Source organism: Sphaerodactylus townsendi, linkage group LG06 (genome assembly GCF_021028975.2).
Source record: "Sphaerodactylus townsendi isolate TG3544 linkage group LG06, MPM_Stown_v2.3, whole genome shotgun sequence".
Lineage (NCBI taxonomy): Eukaryota > Metazoa > Chordata > Lepidosauria > Squamata > Sphaerodactylidae > Sphaerodactylus > Sphaerodactylus townsendi.
Genome location: NC_059430.1, coordinates 83,992,121 through 84,005,868, shown reverse-complemented (window position 1 = coordinate 84,005,868; position 13,748 = coordinate 83,992,121). Strand labels below are relative to the sequence as shown.

Below are 13,748 nucleotides of genomic sequence, written 5' to 3'. Positions count from 1 at the left end.
AATCCTACCAACAGCAAAGAAATCCTTGACTGCCATGGGGGGCAGGGGGTGGATGTTGCATGAACAACTCTGTAGCTCAAGTGGGATTTCTCCCTTTCAAAATTCCCATTGCTGGACCAAGCAGTTTTGAAATGTTCTTAAAAGCAGTCTTCTGTGTAAAAGCAGAGCATGCAAACTAAGACCCTCTCTAGACTGATAATTTATGCCCAATCCAAACTTGTGCTAGCAGTGGTGTACCTGCAGGGGACAGAAGGGGCCAAAACCCCAGGCACCACTTGTGAGGGTCATGTGGAAGTGCAGTCAGCTGCCCCTTCCCCTCCTGACCCCCCCACAAGCTTCTGCCTGCTTGCTGCTCACCTAGTCTGCCTGCTCTTTGCCCAGCTTGACGCTTGCTTATTTTATTTTATTTATTGATTGATTGTTTGGTTTTCTATACCACCCTATCTCCGAAGGGCTCTGGGCGGTATAGAAAACCTTGCCTGCCCCACGCCTGACCTTGCCTGCCCCACCCAAGAAGTAGGTAAGAGGTTGAAGGCACCCTTTCTCTCCACCCTGCCCCAGGGGCACAGTTTTGGGGGCAGGGTACAATTTGTGGGGGGATGCAATTTCAGAACTTGCCCTGGGTGCCATTTTCTGAAGGTATGCTGCTGTATGCTAGGAGTTCTCCTCCTCTCTTTTGCCATTAGTCCTACATGTTGCACAGCTGGTAACAGAGCTTAAAAAACCCAGTGGGAACTCTGAATATGGAACTCTCAGTACCTGCAAGGGTGCCATTGTTTGCTATGTAGCCCGCCATGTCAATTGGCTTGTTATCGATGGAGAGGTTCCTCATGCAGCCAACAAACTGTCTGTTGTGCACTGGAAAATCTTCAGGCAAATTTGGAACTCCTCCCAGGAGCAGGGGGCCAGTTAGATCCAAAGACCTAAAGAAATAAGGAAGCTGGTGACATTAGTGTCAGATAATTTGCAGGAGGATTTTCTGCCCCACAAACTCTTTTCCCTAAAGAAACACAATGAAATAATAGGTTCTATTTGTGAGGATTAGAACAAGAACAAAAGAAGAGCCCTGCAGGAGCACGCTCAGGGTCCATGAACTCTAGCATCATTTCTCAACAGATGCTTCTTAGAAGCTTACAAGAGGCCACTGAGGCAGCACTCCTTTCCCCTGGGTCGTACCAAGAAAATTAGTATTCAGAGGCACATTTACTTACCATGGCTACCAGCTGTTGATAAGTCTATCCTCTTTTGTTTATAAAAGCCATCTAAACCAGTGTGCAATACTGTGGTAGTGAATTCTATAAGTTAAACTATGCATTGTGTAAAATAATGCTTCCTTTTGCCTGTAAGGTGATCCTGAGTATGAGAGAGAGACTCGGTTTCCTTTATGTTATTGAACAATCACCTGAATCATATTCCTTTCTGAACAAAAACAAAACTAATCTAAAAACCCCCCTATACTACATGGGAAGATGCTCCGTTTCTTACTCCTTCCCCAAATCCTTGTAATGACTTTTTACTTGGTCACCTTCACTTGCAAGAGGTGCAAACTGAGATTCTTTTGCTCTGCCTTCGGCCTTCTTGATGCTCTGTGGAAAGTAAAAATAGTGGTGCCACTGGAGCGGTGGGACTTTTTTATTTTTCAAATGCCACTCTCTAAAAAGCCAGCCCAGACCACTTGACTGGGCTGTCTGAGTGGTAAAAATGCCACTCTGCCTCTTGAGGGAAAGGAAAACGAAAACAAATGAATGAGCAAGCAAACTGGGTTAGAAAGGGGCAAAGGTGAGAAGCTTAGCCAAGGTTGGCCTGATTTTATGAGGAATGGGATGGGGATCACAGAGAACAGCATTAAGGATGCAGTAGATAGGACATATGAAAGTGTATACTACAATATTTACTCTAGTGCAAATATTAGGATTTTCCAAGTATGCCATCAAAAAGGCAGCAGGAGAGGCATCTTGCATTTGGACATGAGTTTACTTGGACATAAGTCCAGTAAAATCTGGGAGGGGGGTGTTATAGCTTTTTTAGGGGAGATCGTATTACATTTGGGAGAAAAACCTTTTTCAGAAAATACAGTAGTTATTTTTAAATGTTTATACTCTGTTTCTACAGCTTTAACTTTTCTTCATACTTGTTCGACAGACTTGCAGTCTCCTGATATCAATCTTTCAGTAAAATCAAAGATTACATCTGTTCTCTCATGCCTCCACCCACTAAATTTGGCAGCTGAATATGGCTGTTCCTTTGGAACCCACTGCCCTCAGATATGTGCAGGAGTCAGCCCAACTTGCTCTTTAAGAAGCACTTTGAGGCATATGTAAGTTCACACCTCTTCCCATTGAGTGAAATATTTTAATTCAGCAATTTTATCTTCCAACATCTTTTCTCATCCTTTCCCACTTAGTTATAAGTTATTCACTTAGACTGTTTACCTAAGATAAGGGGTCTATTTTGACAAATTGTATAATCTTTTCAAGTCAATATTTTACCATGCACCACCCCCTGAATGGTTTTATGTTTGGGTGTTTAAAAAAAGTATTCCTGTATTTTTATCTCATATTGACTTCAATGCACAAATGCAAACTCTTTTAAAGGGAGTTTGGCTGGTCCATCCCAAGAAGTTCCAGAAGAATAGAAGGAAGATTCCAATTGATATTTGCTGAATATCAATGGCCAATCTCAGGTAAGGAATATATACATATAAAAACTCTGCCTTACTTCTTGGAGCCAGTCTGTGTTCCTTGAGCAGCACAGGAATAGTTTCCAATAAGGATTCCAAAGCGCACAGCCACTGCTGTGTCACAGTCATCCACCGTCACAACTGCCACTTTCTCCCCCGAAGGTCCATGAGGAATACCAAGTCTTCCTATGTTGGGCTTCCAGATCAAAGATAAGACAAAATGAGAAAATCCATCTTTTTTCACAGAAGAACAACTCAATCATAAAGAATGCTGGTTCAAAATATTCCTTGAAGGATGAAAGCAAGTTGTGTAAAAAATTGTATTGTCCAGAATGGTACAGTGGTTAGACAATGCCGATGCACCCCCTGGGACCGTTTGCACGGTCGGTCCCAGCAGGGCAGCAGACAGGGGTACAGTGGTTAAACAATGCCGATGCACCCCCCGGGACTGTTTGCACGGATGGTCCCAGCAGGGCAGCAGGTGGGGGCGCAGACTTCGCACAGGCTGCACCGTCACGGAACGCTGTACCTCTCCTCCTGACTTCCAACGCGTCGCAGAGGCCAGGGGACACACCCCCCCCCACAGGCTGGAGCGGCAACTGGCCTCTGCGACCCCCCTGGCCTCTGCAATGCGCCGGAAGCCAGGAGGAGAGGTACGGCGTTCCGCGACGGTGGGGGGAAATGGTGCCTTCCAGCAGCTGCCGTGTTGGAAGACGCTGCTTCCGAAAAATTTCGCTCAGGGAGCAAGGTTCAGAAGCAGCACCTTCGCACTGCTTGGGGATGGCGTGGCCAGCGCTGCTGCATCGCCATGCGAACCCCTCCCCAGGGACACAGTTTTTAGCGGCCCTGGGTCGCTGTTATCCACCTGTGTGGAAACAGCCTTAGACCAGAATCTAGGAAACCCAGGTTTAAATCCCCACTCTGCCATGGAAGCTTGCTGTGTGACTCTGAGTCATACAATCTCTAGTGAACTTACCTCAAAGGGTTATGACTATAAAGTATAGTAGGGGGAGATCCAAATATCTAAGTAATATATTAATTTTATTATAAATGTAAACACAAGCAAACACCTCTGCAAAAGCTAAAACAGCATTTAAAATGTGAAAATGGTTTTTGTAATCAATGTAGCTCATAGTTGCTTCATAACCACATGGATCTACGATACTGTGAAAGAATGAACATTTCCAAATAAACTCCAGTTATTGAGAAGACCAGAGTCACTGGAAAAGGCCATCATACGAGGAAAAGCTGAGTGTAAAGGAAAAGAAGATCCAACATGAAACAGATTCAACCAAGGTTTTTGTTAAGTTGGAAGCAACTTAACAGCACTCAACACAACACACACACATTGATCAGAGGAAATATTCCAAATAAAAAAGCACAGCTGTAGTTTACTAGAAAGCTGGCTCTCAGATGTTACTTCCAAGATCCTTTAGTCACTTAAAGGTCAACAAGAGGTCTGGCCATAAGGAGGGCCAGTTCAGCAAAAAAGGCAGTCTCATCCAAGGGACTGACTCAACAGCACAACACTGTTTGCTCGGAAGGAAATCCATTAGAGTTGGGTGACTTTCAAAAATGCCACAGAAATAGCAGGAAGCCAATGTTTTATTGTCTTTTTATTAGAAATTGTCTACTAAAATGCAATTAGGGGCAAAAAATACACTGCACCAGAATTCATTTAGAAGAAATGCCACACACCAGATCAGTACGGTGTCTGGTGATGAAAGCAGGAAAGAATGGGCAAGTGCGGAGTACAGGGGAAAATATTTTGGAGTCATGGCAAAATATTTTTCACCCACATTAGAAAGTCAGAGAACCTCTATGAATGTTCTGGGGAAACTTAAACTTCCATCACTAAGAATGCAAGAGCGTTACTCACTTTATTAAGCTGCTGGGTGAAACAGTGAAAGTCATATTACACATACTTAATTAAGATTAAGATTAAGCTAACACCAATATGTAAGGCCTGAATTTGGAATTACCATAGTTTATAGCTGCATTTATATTTCTGCATAGAAAAACTTTTTAAAAGCTGTTTCCTGGTACGAAACCATCCTCTTAGAAATATATTTTTGTATTTCCTCCTCAGGCTTATCCTGATTAAATATCTTGACAGCTTTTCAAGGTAACTTATACAAAAAGATTTCCTCCTGTGTGTCTGTTAACAGCCATCATGTCGCTTTTGATTTATGATAATTCTATGAATTAATGTCCAGGAGGTCATTTTTACAAGGGTTTATAGTTCATGGCAGTGTTTATTGCATGTATTATCTTACTGCATTCCCTTCTATATTTGTGGTCCACTTCCTACATTGTTTATAGTATGCCTTAGGCTGTTTTGTTTGCTTATACTTTTTTCTAATTCAATAATCCTAGTCTTATTGTATTGCTTATAGGATATCTATCTGATTGCATTGTTCTTTAATATTTTGTAATCTGCCTTGAGTCTCAGTGAGGAACCCAGGTTATAAATGAAATAAATAAATAAATAGTATGTCCAAACCACATAAGAGTACACAATACTATCAATATTAGCATCACCTTCAACATCAAGCAGGGACAATCCACCCCAATCTGATTCAAAGGCCTTCCAGAAAAGTGAAGATTTTATGTCCCAAAAAATGGAGCAACAGTTACATCTAAGATCCAAATGATAAGGCACTTTGTGCAGTTTAGATAGAAGATGATTTTGGATTTGTACCCCACCTTTGTCTTCTGCAAGGAGAATCAAGATGATTTACAAACTCCTTTCCCTTCCTTCCCCCCACCCCACAACCACCTTGAGAGGTAGGTGAGGTTGAAAAAATTCTGAAAAACTGTGACTAGCCCAAGGTCACCCAGCAGGCTTCATGTGTAGGAGTGGGAAAACAAATCCAGTTCACGAAATAAGAGTCCTCTACTCATGTGGAGGATTGGGGAATCAAACCCGGTTCTCTAGATTAGAGTCTGCTGCTTGTAACCACTACACCACACTGGTTGATGTGAAGGAAACATTTTCCTCAGTGAAAGAGTACATCTACTTTTTTCCCAGGCAAGTCAAGGAAGTCCTAGGGATTCTTCTCAAAATATTTAAAGGGTTCCAAACAAAGCCAGTCTAAGCTATTTTGGCATTCCAGACAAAATGGTACAATGCTCTGCCTTTCTCATTCATCAGAATCCTACTACAGCATTTGGCTGTGATGACTCCTTGTCTCCAACACTGTTCAGCATGTCCTGGTTCCCAGGCTGAATCAACTGTTGCTACCCAGGTACCTGTATTTCACACTCACATTTCACCCTTCTGCTTGGCCTGTCACTTCCTGCTGCCACTATTGTCCCTTACAGGTGTTTGGCTATCTGGCATCCTTTACAGAACTAGAACCTCTATCTTTGTCTCCAATTTCCTGTTGTGCATTTTGACAAGCAAATATACTTGTTGCAAGAAAACTGGGAAAGAGCACCTCCTTTTCACACAGAGTTGCCAATTTCCAGGAAAATCCCCCAAATCTCCTGGAATAAATGCTGCAGTTTTCAAGACAACAGAGTTCAGTTTCCCTGGAGAAAATGGCTGCTTTGCAGGATGGGATTATATGGCATTATATCCTACTGAGCTCCCTCCATTCTTCAAACTCTGCCCTCCACAGCTTCTGCCCCCAAGTCTCTAGGAATTTCCCAATCCATGTTTGGCAACAGGCAGCTGAGGCAAAAACCCCTATGAAGTGGTGACCAACCTTATAAAGCCAACCCCAATTCAAACTGGTAACATTTTGCATCCTGGCTAACTTAGGAACAACCTTAGGCATACTACAACAGTGGTGTGCCCATTCTACAGGGTCCAACAAAAGGCTTCCCAACACAGTTCTTATTAGTTTTTCAGACAGAATAATAGATTCTGTTGTGCTTTTTAGACAAGTAAATGCTATGTTTTTTTAATTTAAAACATGTAAAAAAGAAAAGCATGCAGTTTTCAAATGTATTCAAGCTTTCACACATTATTCACACTTCAAGACGTTTCTGTGCTTGGGTAACTCCAGCAGGACAAAATATGAAGTGCAAGGAGCTGTCCTTTGAATGGAAAGATACTGCAAACACAAGAATGCTGAATAAAAATGGTTGAATAAAATGGTCAGTGGTAGAGATACAGTGGTTCAATTTTAACTGGTCCTCCATTGCAGGGCCCTGATCGGATGATGGCTTTCAAAGCTCATTTGCAAACCAACCAACCAACCCAATCTTGTTCATTTTCCTAGGCTTACTCTCTTAAACCTAAAGTTCCTTAAAAGCTATTATTCTTTAGCTAGAAATATACAGTCACTTTTAATTCAAGGAGTAGTCAATGTTCTACAGATGCCTTTACCAGCATGACTGCTATTATTCTCAGTGGAAGCTATTTAACAAAGTCCCTGCTTGTGGCACTGAAAATGTACTTCACACTTGTGTTGCTAAAAACGTAGTTCTTGATGCTTCCCACATACTGTTAATGTGAAAAGAGATTCTGAGTCAAGCTTTAAAGACCACATACAGTTGAAAAGATAGATTTTTAAAAGAAGAGAGCCGTAGGCTGGAATAGCAAGGGCTTGATTGCTAATAATTACCTTATAAAGGCTCAATTTTGTTTTTTTTTAAATAACAAAAAAGTGAAAGCAATAATCGCTAGCTCGCAACCTGTGGGCAGGGTGTGGAAGAAGTCAAGGGCAAATTTAACTAGTTTCTGCAAAGGTTGAGAAGTCTCAGTTGCTCTGTCTGCAGCCACTTATGCTCTTGTGGTTTGCCCTGAAGGGAGCATCCATTCCCTTTGGGTCAGATTCTTGGTTGTGCACATATTTTCCCCTCTCCCAATCGCATTGCGCAGCCGATCAGACAAGCCTCATGGCTTTCTCTTTAAGTGTGATTTTTCTTTTCTCTTTACTGGGAAAGCAAATATATTTAGAGTGTACTCAGCTCACTTCGGCTTTGCTCCCCCCTCCCCCCTTTCTCTACCCACCCAGCAGCAGTTCTTCCCACTCTCGGCCAGCAGAGTGGCCAAAGGGGTTTTCTTTTTTTCCCAGAGAAAAATTAAATGGCAGACATCAAGGAAGCAGTGGGCAAGGAAAATGGTGGCTGGCTCAGTTGACAAAGCTTCGCAGCAGGAGAATCCCCGGGTTGAACTGAAAATCGTGGGAAAAGCCCACTGAGAAGAGCCACAGGGTAACCACTGCACGCATAATATGCCTGCCTTTCTCCTAACCTCATGGCTCACAGATGAAAAGTCTCCTTTCAACAATCACTACGCTAAGATAGTGTTTGAACAAAGTAGTTACCAGACAGAGAACAAAAGAACAGGATGGCATGAGCTAAAGAGAATGTCATGGTATTTCTGCTTTAACTGAAGCTCACTTTCCATAGTGTCAACAGTGCAATCCTATGTAAAGTTACTCTAGTCTACTCTAGGAATTTGTTGATTTCAACTATTTAGACAGGAGTAACTCTGCACAGGACTGTTGTCCGATGACTGAGAAATTCTCTCCTGCTCATGTTTCTTTCTGTTAGGGGATTCTAAATCTTGGATGTGATCTTGGGGGAATCTCCTCTCTGTGCCTAGACTGGATTTGGTAGATGTTGGTTATTGCTCAACTACAGGATATATGCTGGTTCTTTAATGGTCTTATTGTTTTGAGTGGTGCTGCAGAAAGGCTTTAATTCCCATAAAACTGCCACTACTTACAAAATTCCTTTGGAATCTGATGTATTTCACATAATTTCACATGATTTTATTTATTTTATCTCTTGCAACCACAGTCCTGAGCATCAGAATTGAACATTAACATTGGTAATACATGCAAACATGAATTGAACATTAACCTTATTGTTATTTACAAATATATTCATCTCAATTACAAAAAACAACATTTGACCTAACAGGTGGCTAAACCTCTTTATCCAAATCTGATCTATCTGTTAAATTTAATTACATATAGAAAGAATTTTGTGACAGCCAGTGTAGTTTGATAATCTCTTCCTTCCAGAAGGATCTGCAGTTTTCTCTGGGCTGGCTCCTTTAAAAAAGGAGAGATGAACGAAGTTCTATATTTAATAAATTTTGGGGAGTCCAGTAATCAGTGAAGCAAAGTTCACAACTACAGATTCTTTCAGAGAAAGGGATTTTTCGGTACCGTCTGTACAATTCTGATGTTGGAATAACAGTTAAATGAGCTAGTATAAAAGCTCGACAGTATTTGGGAACCATTAATACATCTACAAACTTTTGTATACTTTTGGTGACTGATTCTATTTTGTCTAAGCTTGCAAAAACTTTTTTCTCAAGAACATGTATATTTGAAAGTACCAGAATGTTAAAATTTATTAATTTTCTTTTTTCTACTAATGTAATAATTATATTATACATGTACTGAAAACTTTTTTATTTTTAAAACCACTGTATTATTTTAATTGCAAAATAAATACATTAAACAATTAAACATTTTGCATACTCTGAATGTTGGTTAAGATATGACCAGTTGCAGATCTAAGGGGGCCAGAGGGGATAGATGACCCAGGCGCCACTTTAAGACATCATGTGAGAGGTGCCATTGGGTTGGTCCCCCGCCCCCTCTGCCCCTCCCCTGGCCAAAAACCCCTTTTTGGTAAGTTTTCTTTAAAATGCTGAATGTCGCTGGGTCATGGTGGCGGCGGCCGGCTGTTTCCCTGCTCCCTTCAGCGTGGAGGAGAGGCGGCACTGGTGTGCAAAGAAGCAAAGTGAGCAATATGTCTGGCACAGTGCCTCAGGAACATGGCAGAGGAGGTGGTGTGAATCTAGATGACGGGAGCTGCATGCAGCTGACAAGACATATTAGACATGCTGCTGGCACTTGGAAGGACTAGTGGCTGCCCCAGTTTCCCTCCTGTACTTGGATGAATGGTGGCTGTTGAGGGGAGGCTTTACATGGCACCAGGAAGGGAGTTGCTCTGTTTTGTCCAAGAGGGAACAAAGGAGGCAAAGTGGGAGTCGCCTCCTCTCTTTGCCGCCACTTGCCTCCTTCCCCATTTGGTCAGGCCCTCCCTGGTGGGGCAGTGGGCTGCTTTGTTGGCTTCCATGCTGCTGCTTCTTTTCACCAGGGACGGCCCAGCTGAGTGGGGAAGGAGGCAGGTAGTGGAAGAAGAGAGGAGGGAATGGAAGCTTTGCCTCATTTTTCCCCTCTTGGACAAAACTGAGCAGCTCCCTCCCCAACATGCCTATTAGCTGTGCACTGCTCCCATCGCCTGGATTCATGCCACCAACTCTGCCATTTCCTGGGGCACCACGCTAGTTGACTCACTCACTTTGCTTCTTTGTTCACCAGCATCACCTCTCCTGCAGGCCGGAAAGAGAAGGGAAGCAGCTGGCTGCAATTTGAGAGTTTGCCCTGGGTACCATTTTCCATAGATACATCCCTGGGTATGGCAGCCCCAAATATGAAGGTGAGCAAACTCTAAGAGCCCTTGTTCTAGAACTGAACTCTCCTAGGGCAGATAAACACTTCAGAATTGTTCTTGTAATAAAGGACATACTTGGACTATTAATGTTGTTGGGGAAATCCCCATCCACATTAATAAAGAAGTTACCAATTTCTGCCATGATGATTGATAAATATATATTCTCAGTAAAGACAGCCCTCCTGTCCCTGGTGCGCAAAATTTATCTTTAACCAGAAGTTAAAAGCAGATGTTCATCCCCTTGCCTCCTGAGATCTTTCACCAAGTTCAGCTTTCAGTACTGTTCCTGCCATACAATGTGGGACTCCTGTGATTCTTTGGTAAAATCTGGCAGGGAGAATTTCTAGCTGATTATGACAGTCAGAGATCCAAATCGGTGCTTTGTTTAGTACCTGAGCTCTAACCCTTAGAATTAAATACAGACAATAGTGCAGGAATACACTGATCTCCCTTAGCAAAAAAGTATCTAATGATTGTTTACTGTATGACTAGCTATTTGTTGCTCCTATTTAATATGTTGTTTCCAAGATAGATTGCACAAAAGTATATACCAAGATATCGGTACTGTTTAATTTGCTCCAGATTTTGTCCACTTATTTTCCAGCTATATATATTGGTGGCTGTGATTGTTTAGTAAAAAGCATGACTTTAGACTTGCTGTAATTAATAGCCAAATTCCAATTGATACAATATTGGGAGAAAGATTTTAAAAGGTGCCTGAGGCCAACAGGAATACAGGAAATAAGTATTATCTTTTTTTGCTGGAATATTATAGGAATATTATAATTCGCTAAAAATGGAGACTGATACCAAGATGATTTCAGTTTGACCAGAAGATCACTCAAATATAGGTTAAACAATAGTGGGGCTAATACATATCCCTGACAAACTCCTCTCTGCAGTAGAAAAAAATATAGAGACGTGGCCAGAATTGCTACATCACACACAAGCATAAGAACGAACATGAAGTCATAACAGTCTGCCATCTATAGATGTATTTCCTAGGGCCTATAAATGATTCCTAGAAACAGAACCAAAGGCTGCCTGTAATGTAAAGGCCACATATAGTGAGCCCTTCGATGACATAGCTTTCTCAATCAGACGGTATAAGATTGCACACTGATCAAACATTGAGCGGCTGCGCATAAATCTGGCCCGCTCAGGTCCAATAATTTGGACCATTTGAATCCAACATTCAAGCTTTTGATACAGGAAATGTGCATAAAATTTACCAAGTAGTGAAGGCTAATCGGCAGATGATTTGCTGGATTGGATTTCTCACCTTTTTAATAAATTGGAACAATAATAGCCTGCTGTCATGTTCTTGGTATTTTACCAGAACTATTAATTAAGGTACATAAGGATGCTAGAAATTGGGACCACCTTTTAACATTGGATCGGATGACTTCAGTAGAAATTAAATTGAGCACAGGAGCTTTCTGACTTCAATTTGTTTATCAAAATCTCAAAGTCCTTAGGCAGTACTCCAGGTCATGAGGAAAGAATTCCCTGGGCCTGCAGAAGTATTTCATGTATTTTTGAGTTGCTAAAAAGATTAGTTTAGTATTTTTCCCAGATGACTGGGGACATACAGAAGTCTATTTCCTTCCTTCCCCCCATATCTCCAGAGTAACCAAAAGATTTTTGGGTTATTATTTTGGGTGGCAGTTATTAGGAAGTTCAAACCCTTTCTAATTTCTTGTTGATTCTTATCTCCTACCAGGTGTTTGAATGTCTTTTTAAGTTGAGTCAGTTCAGTGTGTACTTGGGGACTACAAGTTCTCCTCAGCTTATAACAGGTTTGAGATATCAGCTGTTTAAGACCCTGACATTCTTGATCAAACCAGCCACTTTTGCAAAATGAATTGTTTATTATTATTACCTTGGTATAACAAGAGTGAATTGGCTTCAGTAGTCTTATCTCACATTATGTACAAAAGCTCCGAAGAATCACACTGTGTTACAATAGATCCCAAATCTAGAGAGTATAAGAGAGCAGTCACCTTTATATCAACATGCACATTCCATATAGCTAGTTTAAATAATTTCTGATCTTTGAAAAGGGTGGGTTGGTGTTTCAGATGTGACTCACCTTCTAAACCTCTCAAAGTTAACTTCACTGGTAGATGGTCACTCTCACAATAGGACCCACCATTAGATTGTTAACAAATGCCAACAATGCAGGTACAACAAGAAAGTAATCAATTGTGCTATACTCTTGGGCTGGAAAGTATGTGTGTCCTCAATGTTATTTGCTTCCTTTTTACCATTAAGGGCTATCAAATCATATTTTAATATTAAATTCAGCAATCTCTTCTTTAGAATCTGAATATGGTAATAGAGCTTGACATTCTGACACAAAGACTGCAATGAAAGAATCCCAAATGCCCATAACTGTTCTTAGACTAGTTCTCCACTCCAAAGTCAACATTTGCAAGATAAAAGACAGAGGTGAGATGTTTCAACCATTTTCATAATGATGTAGAATTTGTCTGGAGAAGCTATCATTCTAAACAGCAGAACAGATGTGTGGTTGCGTATTATGACATAATTTCTATGAAGGGTACATAAGACACATGCACTGCTATTATGAGACAAACACATGACATGAAAAAACATGGTCTTGTTTGGAACTGCAGGGTCAGAATGATGAGCCATATGGTTAAGACACCGATCTCCTACCCTTTCTGCCACTAGGGATACTGGTCAGAGGGCACTGCAACTGCACTGTATTGCAAGGAACACAGAATAATAATCAACTTGGGAATAACATGATCTTGAAGAACTGATTCCCTGCCACAGCCAGTGACAGAAGATCTTCTGACACAACTTCTCATGGGACAATATTTTGGAAAGAAGTCACAAGGCTCTTTCCTCAGTGCTTCCAGGTTGGCCTAACCTTCCTTTGACAAAATACCCTTGAAAATTAGGCAAAACAAATGTCACAATGTTTGGCATAAACCAGTTCAGCCTTCTGAGGAGATGACTTATTCTGAATGCTTTACTAATTTGCTACACACATGCACATTGTCTCAGATGCGCGGACATAAACACATCCTGTGAAAAATGAAGTTGTCAAATTTGGCTGAAATCCTGCACATAGTTAGGCTACAATTTTCAGTTACTTCAGTGAGACTTAAGCAGCCTGTCCCGAAGGATCTCTTATATCTTTTCATTTATTATGAAGTCCCCCCAGACATCTAGATTTACTGAAATACTTTAAAAGGCATTTAGAACAAATAGAAATGCCATCAACGCTAAAAAAAAAATCTCCACATTTTTATGTGTAAATTGTGCCAAGTTGGAGGATGGGTGGAGGCATTCATCAACAGTGGATCATTTACTAACTGTTTCATGTGGTTAAAGGTCAAAGAAAATCTGTTTCCTACTGAGGTTAGAAAGGATACATAGTATTTTCATTTTATTAATTTGTAAAGCTGAGGGGATCACCAGTTGTAGCTGCACGTTCATATTCCTAGAGGATCTAGATTTTGTTTTTTTCACACTTGGCAACTAAGTGGAAAAAATAACTGTAGAGATCCCAGAAGCAAATTCAGATTTACTCACATTCAGTGCCATTAGACAGCTTGGTTAGTCCCAATATGAAAGGGAAGAAAGCTGCCAGATTCACAGGTCA

General features: G+C 41.2%; 1 protein-coding gene across 3 annotated transcripts in view; it reads right to left on the bottom strand.

The window, feature by feature from the left end:
- The window catches only part of CELSR1 (cadherin EGF LAG seven-pass G-type receptor 1), a 188,620-nt gene that overhangs the window by 55,548 nt on the left and 119,324 nt on the right, over nucleotides 1-13,748 (bottom strand). For all 3 annotated transcript variants that reach the window (XM_048500064.1, XM_048500065.1, XM_048500066.1), the window contains exons 6-7: nucleotides 2,719-2,876; nucleotides 760-923 (exon numbers count right to left, since the gene is read on the bottom strand). In XM_048500064.1, coding sequence (XP_048356021.1) covers nucleotides 760-923; nucleotides 2,719-2,876 — 322 coding nt within the window. The remainder of the gene's footprint in view (nucleotides 1-759; nucleotides 924-2,718; nucleotides 2,877-13,748) is intronic.